The 15762-nt window shown below is 31.9% G+C and overlaps 1 protein-coding gene across 1 annotated transcript in view; it reads left to right on the top strand.

Annotated features, from left to right (window-relative positions):
• The window catches only part of LOC127182948 (protein eva-1 homolog A), a 61235-nt gene that overhangs the window by 10113 nt on the left and 35360 nt on the right, over positions 1-15762 (top strand). The window contains exons 2-4 of the mRNA XM_051138650.1: positions 6602-6819; positions 8707-8830; positions 10445-10597. Of these exons, the coding sequence (XP_050994607.1) occupies positions 6602-6819; positions 8707-8830; positions 10445-10597 (495 nt within the window). The remainder of the gene's footprint in view (positions 1-6601; positions 6820-8706; positions 8831-10444; positions 10598-15762) is intronic.

Raw genomic sequence — 15762 nt, 5'->3', positions numbered from 1 at the left:
ATATGCTACATTTGCCAGTAATTGCAGTGTGCAGTGTGTAACACTGTATCTCACAATGCAGTGCACTTAACTTGACCCAGATCTATTCCCAATGTGATTTGTAACATCCTCTTGACTCATTATTCGACAAAAGATGGATTAAATGTAATTATTTAAATAGGCTGAACAACAGCTGAATAATTATAATAACTGGGTGACACCCAGTTACTAAAAATAGGCAGTGTCAGTGTTGTTATCGAAACTATGGTGAACTAATAAATATTATTTGCATTAACTAAAATAAAGCTGAAATAAAATGAAATATGTATATTAGATGGAAAACTTAAACTTGAACAACTTAGACTTAATGAAATTAGTAGCCTTTGCAACTAAGTGAAATAAAATAAGTTTACTTTGGAAAAACTAAAATACTACTAAAACACTAAAATAAAATAAGTAAAAATAAGTTTACTTTAAAATACTAAAATACAACTAAAAATACAGAAATAAAATAAAAAGTAAAAATAAGTTTACTTCGAAATACTAAAATACTACTTAAAATACTGAAATAAAATTAAATAAGTGAAATAAATAAGTTTCCTTTGAAACACTAAAATACAACTTAAGATACTGAAATAAAATAAGTGAAATAAATAAGTTTACTTCGAAATACTAAAAGTACTGAAATAAAATAAGTGAAAATAAGTTTACTCTGAAATACTAAAATACAACTAAAAATGCTGAAATAAAATAAGTAAAAATAAGTTTACTTCAAAATACTAAAATACAACTAAAAATACTGATATAAAATAAGGTAAACAAAATATGTTTACTTTGAAATACTAAAATACAGCTAAAAATACTGAAATAAAATAAGGTAAACAAAATATGTTTACTTTGAAATACTAAAATACAGCTAAAAATACTGAAATAAAATAAAATAAGTTAAATAACATCTGTTTGCTTCGAAATACTAAAATACTAAAAATACTCAAATACAATAAGTGAAATAAATAAGTTAACTTTGAAATACTGGAAATACTGAAATAAAATAAAATAAGTAAAAATAAGTTTACTTTGAAATACTAAAATACAACTAAAAATACTGAAATAAAAAATAAGTGAAATAAATACGTTTATATCAAAATACTAAAATACTACTGAAAATAGTAGTGCAGTGCGCACTTTTTAAAAATTTTAAAATAAATTAAAGATAAATAGAAATATAAAAAGTACAAAAAAAGACAAAAAAGCACAACAAAATTACTACAAGAAATTTAAAATATTTATAAAAAAAAAATGTTTAAATATATAAAAACTTTATAAATATAAAAATAGAAGCTATCAAAAGTAATAAATGTTACAAGAGTATATGAATACTACTAAAATAACACTGGCAGTATTCTGTTTATACTATGCTATTTCATTTAAAAATTTGAATTTTAATTGAAAAGTCTTAATTGTGATATACAAACTAAAACAAAAACTTAAAATTAGAAAAGTTGCTTTGGAAACTTTTTACGTTTACGTTAAAGTACTAAAACTATTCATACTAAATATAATCTGAAATAAATATAAATTAAAGCTAAACAAAAAATGTAAAAGAAAGACGGCTAAAACGTACATTTAAAAAGAAAAATAAAAGCTATATACTGTGTTGTTTGCTTTGAGAAGTATACTAGTATTCCATTCCAGTGTTCAGAATGGATTACTATAGCGTATGGCTTACTGCAATACTTTATAAATTTTATTTATACTATGCGCCATGCAAAACATTTCGAACTGTAGTATTTAATGATCATAAAGGATTTAATAATCACAAACATTGTTTAATTCATTGAGTATGCTATTTCAAACTCATTCTTTCCACACTGATATCATATGTTCCCTGCAGCAGTGGCTCTGCCTGTCTGTTTTGACCTGGTTTTATTCTCATCTTCTGTTTATTGTGTTGCGTTCAGGTAAACCTCCACCTGAGCTGTTATAAAGCATTTCATACTGGTGAGATGGCTGGCCTGAAGGCCGCTCTCTGATTGGAGATCCCGCGCAGGTGTTGTCTGTCATTTGAGCCGTGATTGGTGAAAGGAGCTGTCAATCAGCGGCTGGAATGTTGGCTTCTGTCCGAGAACAATGGCAGGAGGGATTGTGTTCGGGAAGCCTAAAGCTCTCGGAGGAATCCTGAGTGGATTGTACAGCATTCCTTTCATGAGCAGGAGAACAGGCCTTCTGTATTACATGATAGTTCATTATTCATTCATCTGGAGCGCATAGTTATAAATGCGTTCGAGTAGCTTTGTGTGACATTTATCTGAGACTATTTACGACACATTAAACACCAGGGTGACCATGCTTCAATTTTTCCTTTTTTATATATATTGTAATGCAATGCAAGTTTATTACGCTTCTCAAAAAACAGCATCTGTTTGAGATTAACATAGTGAATTTCTGGGATAAAGCTGGACTTTATTAATCTGACATCACATGTGCAGTTCGATTTGCGAATTCATATATCATGCAATTAAATCTTACAATTTTCATAAATTCTGAGTACGTTTCTCACAATTCTGACTTTGTTTCTTGTGATTCTGAGTATTTATCTCAAACGTCTGGGAAAAAAAAGTCAAAATTGTGAGATATAAACTCACTAAAATAATCAGAGCTGTGAGATAAACCTGCAGTTACCTTGATTTTATGAATTCCATGGTGGAAACAAGCTTGTTTTCTCACAATTCTGACTGTTTTTTGGGAATTGCAAAAAAGTCAGAATTATGACAAGTCGCAATAACATTGTTTTCATTTTTTTTTTATTCTGTAGATGAAATAAGCTTCCATAGATGAATGACAGACTTAAGAATTATGAGATATATACTCATAATTGTGTGGTATAAACTTGCAATTCTGACTTTTTTTCTCAGAATTTCAAGATATAAACTTGCAGTTCTGAGAAAAAAAAGTCATGATTGCAAGTTTATATCCTGCAATTCTGCATAAAATCTGATTTGTGAGCTACAAACTTGCAACTGCAAGACATAGACTTACGATTTTTAGAAGAAAAGTTGCAATAACCATTTTTACTTTTTTTATTCTGTGGCAGAAACAAGCTTGGTTTCCACAGAAATATGAAACGGCAAATCTGTTTTCAGAATTTGTAATAATCAGAAACGTTTCTTGAGCAGCAAATCAGGATATTAGAATGATTTCTGAAGGATCATGTGACACTAAAGACTGGAGTAATGATGCTGAAAATTCAGCTTTGCATCACAGGAATAAATTACATTTTACAATATATTCAAATAGACAACAGTTACTTTAAATTCTAAAAAATATTTCACAATATTAATGTTTTTACTGTATTTTTTAATGTAGTTTTGGGGAGCAAGAGACTTCTTTAAAAACATTTTTAAAAATTTGCTTTTGAATATTGTAACTTGATATTTAGTTATTAAAAAAAGAAAACTAAATAAATGTAAAATGTAAAATAAAATAAAAGTTAAATTAGCCAGTGTTGTCATTTAAGAAAATTTAAGAAGTTTAATACAATAAGTAAAAATCAGTTTCAAATAAGTAATCAAAATGTCAATCAAATAATGAAGGTTTTCCACACATTGGGCCTCATTCATACAAATTCATACACAAATAGAATAAGATTCTATATTAGTAGTTTATAAAATCATTCTTACACTCTTAAAAATAGAGGTTCTTTATAGTCAAAAAAGGTTCTTTAGATTTTTAAAATGTTCTTCAAAATGGAACTGTTCAATGAGAGTTTTTTTGAGGAACCAAAAACGGTTGTTATGGCATCACTGCAAAAACACCCTTTTAGAACATTTGGTTTTAAGAGTGTACCTTTAAGGGTTAGTTCACCCAAAAATGAAAATTAGCCCATTATTTACTCACCCTCAACGCATCCTAGGTGTATATGTCTTCCTTCTTTCAGATAAAGGCAATCTGAGTTGTATTAAAAATTGTTCTGACTTTTCCCAGCTTCCCAAGTCCAATAAAGTGCATCCATCCATAATAAAAAGTGCCTCGCATGGCTGATGGGGGTGAATAAAGGCCTCCTGAAGAGAACTTTTGTGCGCTTTTGTGCTTTCATAAGAAAAATATCCATATTTAAAATGTAATAACTGTGCAGTCGTACACACGTTGCGCATATTAAGCTGGGAAGAGCTAGAACAATTTTAATATCTCCGTTTGCTGAACCGATTGTGAACTAACCCTTTAGTGTTTCATTTATACAACAGTTTCGTAAGAAAACTGTTAAAACTCTGTAATTTTTTACAAATTTCTCACAGATGTGAGATAAACAAAACTCCCTATTGAGAGCTCATTAAATATATAATATATATATATATGTGTGTGTGTGTGTGTGTGTGTGTGTGTAACAGATGTCGACCGATTGGTTTTGCTGATTAATCGGCACCGATAGTTGATTGGTGGAACTATCAGTTATCGGATTTAAAATAGAGGTCAACCGATATTGGATTTTACCGATACCGATAACTAGGTTGGACCACACTGGCTGATACCAATTAATCGACCGATAGTTTTTAAATTGGATACTGAACAGAAAATAAATAGAGCTCTACTATTTAAAAAAAAGTAGCCTACTGAACCATACTTTGTAAATGAATCAAAATATTAATATTAATTATATATTGATCATTACAGTTAGTTCATTGTTCATTAATGTTAACAAAAGCAACTAAAATTTTTAAAATATATCAGTAAGTGCTGAAATTAACACACTCTAACAAGGAACAATACTTCTTTTCTACAGCTTTTATCAATCTTAATGTTACAAATGGACTCATATTGTAAAGTGCTACCATTACATCAACAATCAAGCTAAAGATGGCCATCTTTAAATATCTCCACAAAGGCCACAGTATTGAAATTACATACATATGGATATTGTGTACTTCCACAATTTAACTGCTTCTATTCCAGAACATTTGTGGTTATCTAATCAAAATATACAAATATGTTAGTCACACTACGGGCAAAAGTGCAGCGCCGCATCTAGAAGAACTCGCAGCTATCCGGTATCACACACACTGGACACGTCGCATTCAATTCAAGCGGCGTCTACAAGACTGTATTTGATCACCAAACAGGTAAAAGTATACTGCTGTCCTTTCTCCACTAATGCAGCATCTAGTCAACAAATTCATCACTTAGTAATGACATGAAAACATGCACTTTAGTATACTGTACACACCGTTTCGTTGTCGATTTTTCAATTAGAGGTCGACCGATGTATTGGTTTTGCAGATTAATCGGCACCGATAGTTGATTAGCGGAACTATCAGTTGTCCATGCTGATAGTTTTTTCTGGATTGGGTCTATTGCCGGAGCGGCTGAGAAGGTGGTTATTATACAGCAAAGTCCCTATAGTCTTTGTTATACAGCACGAGAGCAGCCTTTAGTGGCGGAAATCACTGACAGCACGTGCAGTTTGTTTAGACACGTGACACTGCACGCTGCACAGAGTGGGGCACTTCAAAGGCAGATTTTAAACATAGACAACAAAACGGTATGTACAGTATACTGTAGTGCATGTTTTCATGTCATTACTAAGCGATGAATTTGTTGACTAGATGCTGCATTAGTGGAGAAAGGACAGCAGTATACTTTTACCTGTTTGGTGATCAAATACAGTCTTGTAGACGCCGCTTGAATTGAATGCGACGTGTCCAGTGTGTGTGATACCGGATAGCTGCGAGTTCTTCTGGACGTGCCTCTGCACTTTTGCCCGTTGTGTGACTCACATATTTTTATATTTTGATTAGATAACCACAAATATTCTAGAATAGAAGCAGTTAAATTGTGAAAGACACAATATCCATATTTATGCAGTTTCAATACTGTAGCTGTAGATTAGAAGTATTGTTCCTTGTTAGAGTATGTTAAGTTAAGTATTTACTGATATATTTTAAAAAATTTAGTTGCTTTTGTTAACGTAATGAACAATGAACTGTAATGATCAACAGATAAGTAATATTAATATTTTTATTAATTAAAAAAACTATCGACTGATTAATCGGTATCGGCCAGTGTGGTCCAACCTAGTTATCGGTATCGGTAAAATTCAATATCGGTCGACCTCTAGTGTGTAATATGTATATAATATAAGTGTGTAAATAATTTAACTTTATATAAAAACATTCCTTAAGATGTATATGGAAGTTTATAGTACATCTTATTTTGATAAGCTAAGCAAGTGTGTGTGTTTTAAAGGCTTTGGTGGTCTGATCCCTGCAGGTCTGGGCTGGTTGTGTGTATATTGAGGTCATGTTTAGTGCTCTGTGTGTGTGTGTGTTTCTATTATTCCTTTAGCAAACAGGGCTGACATCACTCACTCAGCACGGAAACGTGTGTGTTAATCACCTCTTTCCGCTGTGGAGTTGAACTGTCAGGATAAAACACTTTCTTTGCTGCAGCTGCATAAACAGTTTTTCCCCTCATATTGAATCATTTAATATACACCTTAGCAACCACATAGCAACACATATGATTGACAGACAGTTTTCTTTAGAATTTGCGAATGAGATTTGCGAGATAATGATGCTGTTGTCTGGATGGATGATCTTATAGATGTGTGTTTTTCTTTCTGTGGAAGGTTATTTGTCGCGTGTTCTGAGGAATTACACCGAACAGGCGTGTGACGGAGAATTCCTGACTGTTCGCTGCCCGCCCAGAACCTCCATCACCGTCCAATCGGCTTTCTACGGCAGAACAGACCCCGCCCACTCCCCTCAGTGTCCGTCCCCTTATAGCAGTGCTGGACCACGATCAGTGAATAATATCACTTCCTGTCATGTGTCCACATCCTTGCAGGTAAATAGTAATAAGAAATTAAATCTTTACACCGTCCAGTCAATTCCTGTAAATTTTAGTGTTATTATGCGCTTCTGTCATTTTAGCCATTTTTTTATATTTCTTTTAACTTTATTTTTATTTCAGTTTTTAATGTTAATAATTTTATGTGCCTTTTCCGTGTTATTTTTTATATATATATTTCTATTTGTTTAATTGCATTTTTATTTCAGTTTGATGTGCTTTTGTCGTTCTATTTTTTGTAGATTTCTATTTCTATTATCTTTAATTTATTTTTATTTCAGTTTTTAAGGTTAGTAATTTTACATTTATATTTTTTATATATTTCTATTTCTATTTAATTTTTTATTTCAGATTTTAAGGTTAGTAATTTTTTTATGTGGTTTTGGCATTTTATTATTTTTTGTATTTCTGTTTTCTTTCTTTCTTTCTTCCTTTTCTTCTTTTATGTTTCATTTAATTTTATTTTTAAGTTTTTCTCATTTTATTTTGTGCTTTTGACATTTTATTCTTGTTTTTTTTTTAATATTTATGTGTCCCTTAAATTAGCTTTTATTTCAGTTTCTAAGTTTCATTTTGTTTTTGACATGATTTTGACATTTTATTAGTTTTTTTTTTAAATAAATATTTGTTTAGCATTCATTTATTTTTTTATTTAGGTTTTTATGTTTTAGTCATTTTGTTTTGTGCTTTTGTCATTTTATTACTTACTGTTTTTAATATTTCTTTTTTGCTTTTATTTATTTTTTATTTCAGTTTTTATGTTTTAGTTATTTCGTTTCGTGCTTTTGTCATTTTATTAGTTACTGTTTTTTTATATTTCTGTTTAGCTTTTTTTTTTATTCCAGTTTTTATGTTTTAGTCATTTTGTTTTGCGCTTTTGTCATTTTATTAGTTATTGGGGTTTTTATGTGTCTGTTTAGCTTTCATTTATTGTTTTTTATTCAGGTTTTTAAGTTTTAGTAATTTTTCTTTTGTGCTTTTGTCATTTTATTACTTAGTATTTTTGTTATATTTCTGTTTAGCTTTCATTTTTTTTTTTTTTTGTAATTTCAGTTAAGTTTTAGTCATTTTGTTTTGTGCTTTTGTTATTTTTTTTAAATAATTTTTTATTTAGCTTTCATTTTTTTATTTCAGTTTTTAAGTTTTAGTCATTTTGTTTTGTGCTTTTGTCTTTATTATTATTATTATTATTATTATTATTATTATCATTATTTTACATTTTTATTTAGCTTCGATTTATTTTTTATTTGGGCTTTTAATTTGAATTAGTTTTGAACTTTTGTCATTTTATTATTTTCCTTTAGGTTTAATTTATTTATGTCATTTTAGGACTTTAACATAAATTTATTATTATTATTATTTTACTTGCCAAAGCTCCATTTCTTATTTTTTTTTCATCTTATTGTAATTTTTTCTAATAAGTCCAAGTTTTTTATCTAATAATAATATTGTATATGATTTTAGCTTTATTTCTATAAAAGAAAATTATTTTTAATAGTTCAAGTCATGCACTAAATGTTTTTTTCTTGTTGAGTATTGTTGAGAACAGGCTGTATTTTGTTTTTGTGCATTAAATATGTTTAGTACCCAGACGTAGTAGATGAAGGTGTGTGTGAGTCTGATTTATGTGGCAGCAGCTCTTTTGAACTGCGGCATCTGTGACAGCACACACACGCGTGATTTACGCTTGCACGCTCGCTAAAACCGCACGCTGTAAACACATGCATGTATAACGCTGTGCGCTGGAGTAAAATTACACGCTGTGTGTTTTTCTGCCCGGAGGGAAGGAGTCTACTGGGGGAAAAATGAAAGGCGTGGAATGTATGCACCTGAATGAAAACATGCTGTCTGTCTTTCTGTCTGGATGTGTCTGTCTCTCTGCAGAAGATGCTGGATGAATGTGAGGACAAGAGAAGGTGTCAGGTTCTTGTCAACAGTCGTTTGTTCGGGACGGACCCCTGTCCCACCGTCAGCAAATACCTCAGCGTGCGCTACAAGTGCAGGCCCAGTGAGTCTCACACAAACACACTTCATTTCTCCTCCATCGCTTGTTTTCAGCAGGTTATTGTGTTCTGCTAGCTGAGCAGAGAGAAATCTGTCCACTTCTGTCCTTCCTCTCATGCAGGTCTAGAAAATAAAGCTCTGCACTTCAGTTACGGTTCACTGTATCTGTTTAATCTCTACAGATGCACACACAGGCTCATTTTAAAGTCGAGTTGAAATAAAAAAAGGACTTTTATTTTCTTTGTTAATACATTTGGCTGACATCACCCAGCCCTCAAATGACATATTACTCATGATAAAATGGATAAGATAAGACGTCCTGCCCGGTGTTGTTTTAGTATCACTTACATACTATTATAGTTTTTTTTTAAAAAAAGACATTTTAAATTGTTTTCTATGTTAATTTTAGTAAAGGTTTTAGTAATTTCTCATTTTATTGTTGTTGGTTTTATTTATATGGCTATGTTTTATTTTATCTTATTAGTTATTGTATTTTAAAATTTTCTTTATTTTTTATTTCAGTTTTTAAGGTTTGTAATTTTGCTATGTGCTATTTATTAAAAATTAAATTTTTCTTTCAGTTTTAGGTTTAGTCATTTTGTTATGTGCTTTTGTTTTTTTTATATATTCTTTTGTAATTCTATCTAATTTAAGTTTTTAAGGTTAGTCATTTTGTTTTGTGCTTTTGTCATACTTTTATTTATTTAGTTATTTTCTGTTTATTTTACGATTTTTTATTTCAGATTTTAAGGTTAGTAATTTTATGTGCTTTTGTCATTTGTTTATTTTTTATTTCTATTTAGCTTTCATTTAGTTTTATTTCATTTGTTAAGGTCGTCATTTTATTTTGTGCTTTTGACATTTTATCAGTTATTGGTTTTATAAATATTTAAATAAATATCATTACATTTTAGTCATTTTGTTAGGTGCTTTTGTCATTTTATTAGATTTTTTTAAAATTCTATTTAGCTGTAATTATTATTTTTTTTTTTTTCATTTTTGAAATTTAAATAATTTTGTGTTTTTGTCATTTTATTAAATATTGTTTTTTAAATAATTCTATTTAGCTTTTTTTCAGTTTTTAAACCTTTGTTGTTTTGTGTTTTGGTCATTTTATTAGTTATTTTTTGTGTGTGTGTGTATTTTTTTTTAATATGACTATATAGTTTTTATTTTAGAGTTTTTATTTTAGTTTCAGTTTTAGTTATTTTTGTACCTAAAGTAAAATATTTGTTACAATTTTTTTATTTAAATTTTTAACATTTAATCTTTAGTTAACTTATAAATTAATAATTTATAAAATAAATAAATACATAAATTAATAAAATTTTAAAATAAATATATATATAACATTTTTTTATTAATTTTAATTTTAATTTTATTTTATTTTAAAATTTTATTATATGGCTGTTCTTACTGTATTTTTGATCAAACAAATGCAGTTTTCAAAAACAAAAAAAAAAAAATGTTTTTGAAAACTGCATTTGTTTGATCAAAAATACAGTAAAAACAGCAATTTTGTGAAATATTACAGTTTAAAATAACTTTTATTTAATCTATTTTAACAGTAAAATGTATTGTGAACGGCGTTTCATGACTGTGTTTTTTTCCTCTCTAGGTGAGTATAAAAGTAAAGTGGTGTGTGAAGGCGAGCGCTTGCGGTTGGGCTGTAAGACGGGGATGCAAATCGCAGTTTATTCGGCCATGTTTGGCCGCACGCAGCAGGGAACGCTGGAGTGTCCTCCACACCACCAAAGGGCACAGTCTGTCGGTAAGAACACAGACTCATTACTCATTTGCACTGGGTTCAGCTGTGAATCAATGACAATTATTCAAGTTTACACTACACACTTTCACAAGATGTTTTATTATTTTACAAGACGTAACGTGGATTCATTTTTTAACAGATCTGTTAACGTCAGTCTATTTGGATTAAGAAATAACTTCAGAGTTTATGAACTCACATCACAGTCTGTCTTTATATATTAAGTGCCTCTTATGCAATTACCCAAACGTCTTCAACAAACACACACTCACACAAATCCCACAGCACCTGTGTAAATGTGAATGACATCACATAATGTCAGGTGTTTGGTTTCACTGTTTTTATTTCTCCTGTTTCTACATGTTTGTGTTTGTATCTGTGTGCGTGTGGAATATAACGCCGTCGGTCCGTCTCATTGTTACCATTCCAGCATCAAAGCTGAAAACGGTGTGGCTTTGTGGCTGTTTTGTGGAATGGGTGTGTGTATCTGAAGGGTTCTGCTCCACCAGGAACATGCCTGAATTCAAGGAAACTTCTGGGATGTGTGGGAGGGAATTCGGTCAGAGCGTCACTCTCTTTTTGTCTTGAGATGAGCAGCAGCTAATCTCATCTCCTTTTACACTCCTGGAGGCTCTGTGTGTGTGTGTGTGTGTGTGTGTGCGCGCACGTTCATATCAATTCACTGCACACCCAGATGAGGTGGACACGTCTGGCTCCAGGTCGACTCTTTTCTTCAGTGTTGTGATGTGGTTAGTGTTATTTTATGGGTGTGTTACAGTAAATGTGTTTTGTTACTAGATAAAGAGGTTGAGACCTGCTTGTACACCTTTTAGTCACAAGTTGGATGTACTGATTGGCTGTTATTGTTGTGTGAGGCATTTTTTTTAATTTCAGTGTGCAGAGACAGCTTGGTTTGTGAAATTACGCCAGGTTAGGACACTGAATTTGGCACAAAAGAGACTTTTATTCTTAGATAAGGCTGTTATTATAGGTAAAGTTATATTATATTATAGGTATAGTGTTATTATAATATTCAGCATCATCATATATCAAGTCTGATTGGGTTTTTGTGCATTTCTGTGTGCGAGAGTGTGTGTTACAGTGTGTTTGAGAGTACTTGTTTTTGCTACATTGTCCCCACAAGGATAGTAAAACCTGACATTTTTGACATTGTGGGGACTGGCTTGAGGTCCCCATGGGTACAAAAGCTTATAAATCATACAGAATGAGTTTTTTTGAGAAAGTAAAAATGCAGAAAGTTTTCTGTAAGGGTTAGGTTTAGGGGTAGGGTTAGGGTAAGGGGATAGAAAATACAGTGTGGAGAGTATAAAAACCATTGCACCTATGGAGAGCCACTACAAGGATAATAAACCAGACGTGTGTGTGTGTGTGTGTGTGTGTGTGTGTGTGTGAGTGTGTGTGTGAGAGTGAGTGTTTTAGAGTGTTTAAGAGTGAGTGTTTGAGTGTGTGTGAGTGTTTGAAAGTGTAAGAGTGAATGTGAGTGTGTGTGTGTGTGTGTGTGTGTGTGTGTGTGTGTGAGAAAGAGAGAGAGTGTTTAAAAGTGAGTTTGAAAGTGTTTGAGTTTGTGAGTGTTTGAGAGAGTGTGAGAGTGTGTGTTATAGTGTGTTTGAGAGTGTGTGAGAGAGAGAGTGTTTAAAAGTTAGTTTGAGAGTGTGTGAGAGAAAGTGTGTGTGTGTGTGAGAGAGAGAGAGAGAGAGAGTAGTAAATTTTGACCTTGTGGGGACATTTTTAGGTCCCCATGAGAAAACAGGCTTATAAATCATACAGAATGTGTTTTTTTTTTTTGAGTAAGTTATTGCACAGTTTTCTGTGATGGCTAGGTTTAGGTGTAGGGAAATAAAATACGGTTTGTACAGTATAAAAACCATTACGCCTATGGAATGTCCCCGTAAAACATGAAAATACAATGTGTGTGTGTGTGTGTGTGTGTGTGTGTGTGTGAGAGAGAGAGAGAGAGAGAGTGTGTGTTTAAGAGTGTAAGTGTGTGAGAGTGTTTGAGAGTTCTTGAGAATGTGTGTGTGTGTGTGAGCGAAAGTGAGAGAGAGAGAGAGAGAGAGAGAGAGTGAGTGTGTGGGAGTGTTTGAGAATGTGTGTGAGTGTAAGTGTGTTTGAGAGTGAATGTTTGAGTGTGTGAGAGTGTTTGAGAGAGTGTGAGAGTGAATGTGAAAGAGTGTGTGTGTGTGTGTGAGTGTGTGTGAGAGTGAATGTTTGAGAGTGTTTAAGAATGAGTGTTTGAGTGTGTGTGAGTGAATGTGAGTGTGTGTGTGTGTGTGTGAAAGAGAAGAGAGAGAGAGAGAGAGAGAGAGAGAGTGTTTGAAAGTGAGTTTGAAAGTGTTCGAGTTTGTGAGTGTTTGTGAGAGTGTGTGTGTGTGTGTGTGAGAGAGAGAGAGAGAGTGTTTAAAAGTGAGTTTGAGAGTGTGAGAGTGAGTGTAAGAGACTCATGGGGTCTTGTGTCACCGTGGTGACCTAAATTGAGCCATGGGGAAACAAGCTTATAAATCATACAGAATGAGTTTTTTTGAGAATGTAAAAATGCAGAAAGGTTTCTATAAAGGTTAAGTTTAGGGGTAGGGTTAGGGTAAGGGGATAGAAAATACAGTGTGGACAGTATAAAAACCCTTGCACCTATGGAGAGCCCCCACAGGGATAATAAACCAGATGTGTGTGTGTGTGCGTGTGTGTGTGCATGTTTTTGTGACATATCAGGGCACAAATTTGTATAATGACATGGGTATGACATAGGTATTACAATTAGGAGGTGTGTTATAAAAACATTTTAAATGTCCCTTATAAGGCAAAAGGCTTATAAATCATACGGAATGAGAAAGTAAAAATGCGCACAGTTTGCTGTGAGGGCTAGGTTCAGGTGTAGGGTGATAGAAAATATGTTTTGTACAGTATAAAAACAATAGAAGTCTATGGAAAGTCACCACAATTCACAAAAACAAACCTGTGTGTGTGAGAGTGTTTGAGAGGTTTTTTTAAAAGAGTGTGTGTTTGAGTGTGAGAGAGAAAAGTGTGTGTGTGTGTGTGTGTGTGTGTGTGTGGGCGAGAGAAAACAACACCCTCTTAAGCAGTGCTTGACTAATCACTCTGACACCGGACTCAATGACGGGGTTAATGGGGTCTGTTTTTCTCTCTAAACGTCCCGTCAGGTAAAAACTGAGAACGTTTCACCAGAAGCTGCTCGAGAACTGCCATCTGTGAGAGTTAAAGGTCATTAAAGCCATTAAAACCAAATCAGTCAGAACTTAAAGACTGTTAGACCTCAAAAACATTTGAAAAACATCTGAAGAAGAAGAAAAAATGATTTTTTGTTATATGACAAGTGGCCTTCGATAATATTGGTTAATATTTTTCACCATCCACAGAGGTAGAGAAAATACTTTCAAAATATTTTTTATTTAGAACAGTGAATGAAATAGGACTCTTTTAATTAATTTTGAATAAAATCCACAATTAATTTTATATTGAGCAGTCTAGATAATAACATTTTTTTTTTTTTTTTTCGAACAATCAGTGAGATTTTTAAAAAATATTTTTGAAAGAAGTTTCGCTTCTTTCCGCTCACCAAGGTGGCATTTATTTGATTAAAATGACAGTAAAAACTGTAATAATGTAAAATATATTTACAATTTCTTATAACTGTTTTCTGTTTGAATATGTTGTAAAATGTAATTTATTTCTGTGATGCAAAGCTGAATTTTCAGCATCATTACTCCAGTCTTCAGTGTCACATGATCCTTCAGAAATCATTCTAATATGCTGATTTGCTGCTCAAAAACATTATCAATATTAAATGCATCATTACAGAAACAAAAAGTGCACGTCCTTTATGTGTTTCTGCACAGTTCCCACGCCTCATATTTACCCCATACAGAGCTGTAAACTCAGATTTGTCTGTGATGGAGGACTGAAAGTGACCCCGGGGTTTTTCTCTCACGTGGGTCCAGTTTCTATACACTCTCAACCAGAACTAGATCTGCAATACAGTGTCAGAACAACCGTTAGATCCGTGCAGATCCGGTCCGTCATCATTGTGAGGCAGGCGATGTGTCCCAGCGGCCCAATGAATAGTTTCATCACAGCATTGGCTGGTTATGGCGTTCATAAATCAGATCTCTATCAGCGAGCAGCTCTCTGTTTACTAACACGACTCGGTGACCTTTCACCTCTGACATTTGTTCAGGCCATTAGTCGTGAGGTGACGACGTGTCTCCGCTCCTCAGATCTTCAGTGAGTGATGGTTAGAGATGAACTCATGTTTAGTGTTAATGGATGTGTAAATGTGCCGTCTCTTTCTGTCTGTGTGGGTGTTCTGTGTCACTTCTGCGTCTCTGTCACTGGTTCTGGTCTCATTCTAACCTGTTTAGACTCTATTAACCCCTTACTAGTGGACGGATGCATTTTTAACCATTGAGGGGCTGTAGGTGATGAACTTTGACCTTTCTCATAATCCTGTGTAACTGCTCTGTTGGTATGTCATTGTGTTTGTGAGCACAGATTACATCTAGAAAATCTACATTTTTATTATTATTATAGGTGACATGGACAGATAAAAAAAATTAAATAAAATAAAATAAAATAGTTGTAATTTTTAAATAGTTTATAGTTAATTTTAATTCTAATTAAATCTTTTAAAAAATCCACATTATTAAAGATTAGGTATTAGAACACACAAAAATATTTATTTATTTATTTATTTATTGCCATGCACGTACCCCAGACTGTTAATAGTTTATTTTTGGTTTATTAGTTTATTTTAATTTGAATTCATTTTTAATATAAATTCATATATTGTAGGTGATCCAGAAACTTGGTAAATGAATAAATAAATAACAATGAATACAATATTTATGTATTTATTATTAAATTCACTAAATTAAATTGATAGTAATAGTAATAGTAATAGTAAAATAGTAATAGTAAAAATAATTGTATAGTATTTTTAAAAAATAAATTGTAATTGAAGTTTTATACTTATACAAAAATATATACTTTTTTCAGGTGATCCAGAAATTAAAAAAATAATAATTATAAATACAATATTTATTCATTTATTTATTTACAAGTACTCCAGACTGTTAAAAAATAACATGTAAATAGTTTATTTTTGGTTTATTAGTTTATTTTAATTTGAATTCATTTTT

Source organism: Labeo rohita, chromosome 20, assembly GCF_022985175.1.
Source record: "Labeo rohita strain BAU-BD-2019 chromosome 20, IGBB_LRoh.1.0, whole genome shotgun sequence".
NCBI lineage: Eukaryota > Metazoa > Chordata > Actinopteri > Cypriniformes > Cyprinidae > Labeo > Labeo rohita.
Note: the sequence above shows the minus strand (reverse complement) of the source record. Positions and strands in the feature narration are given on the sequence as shown.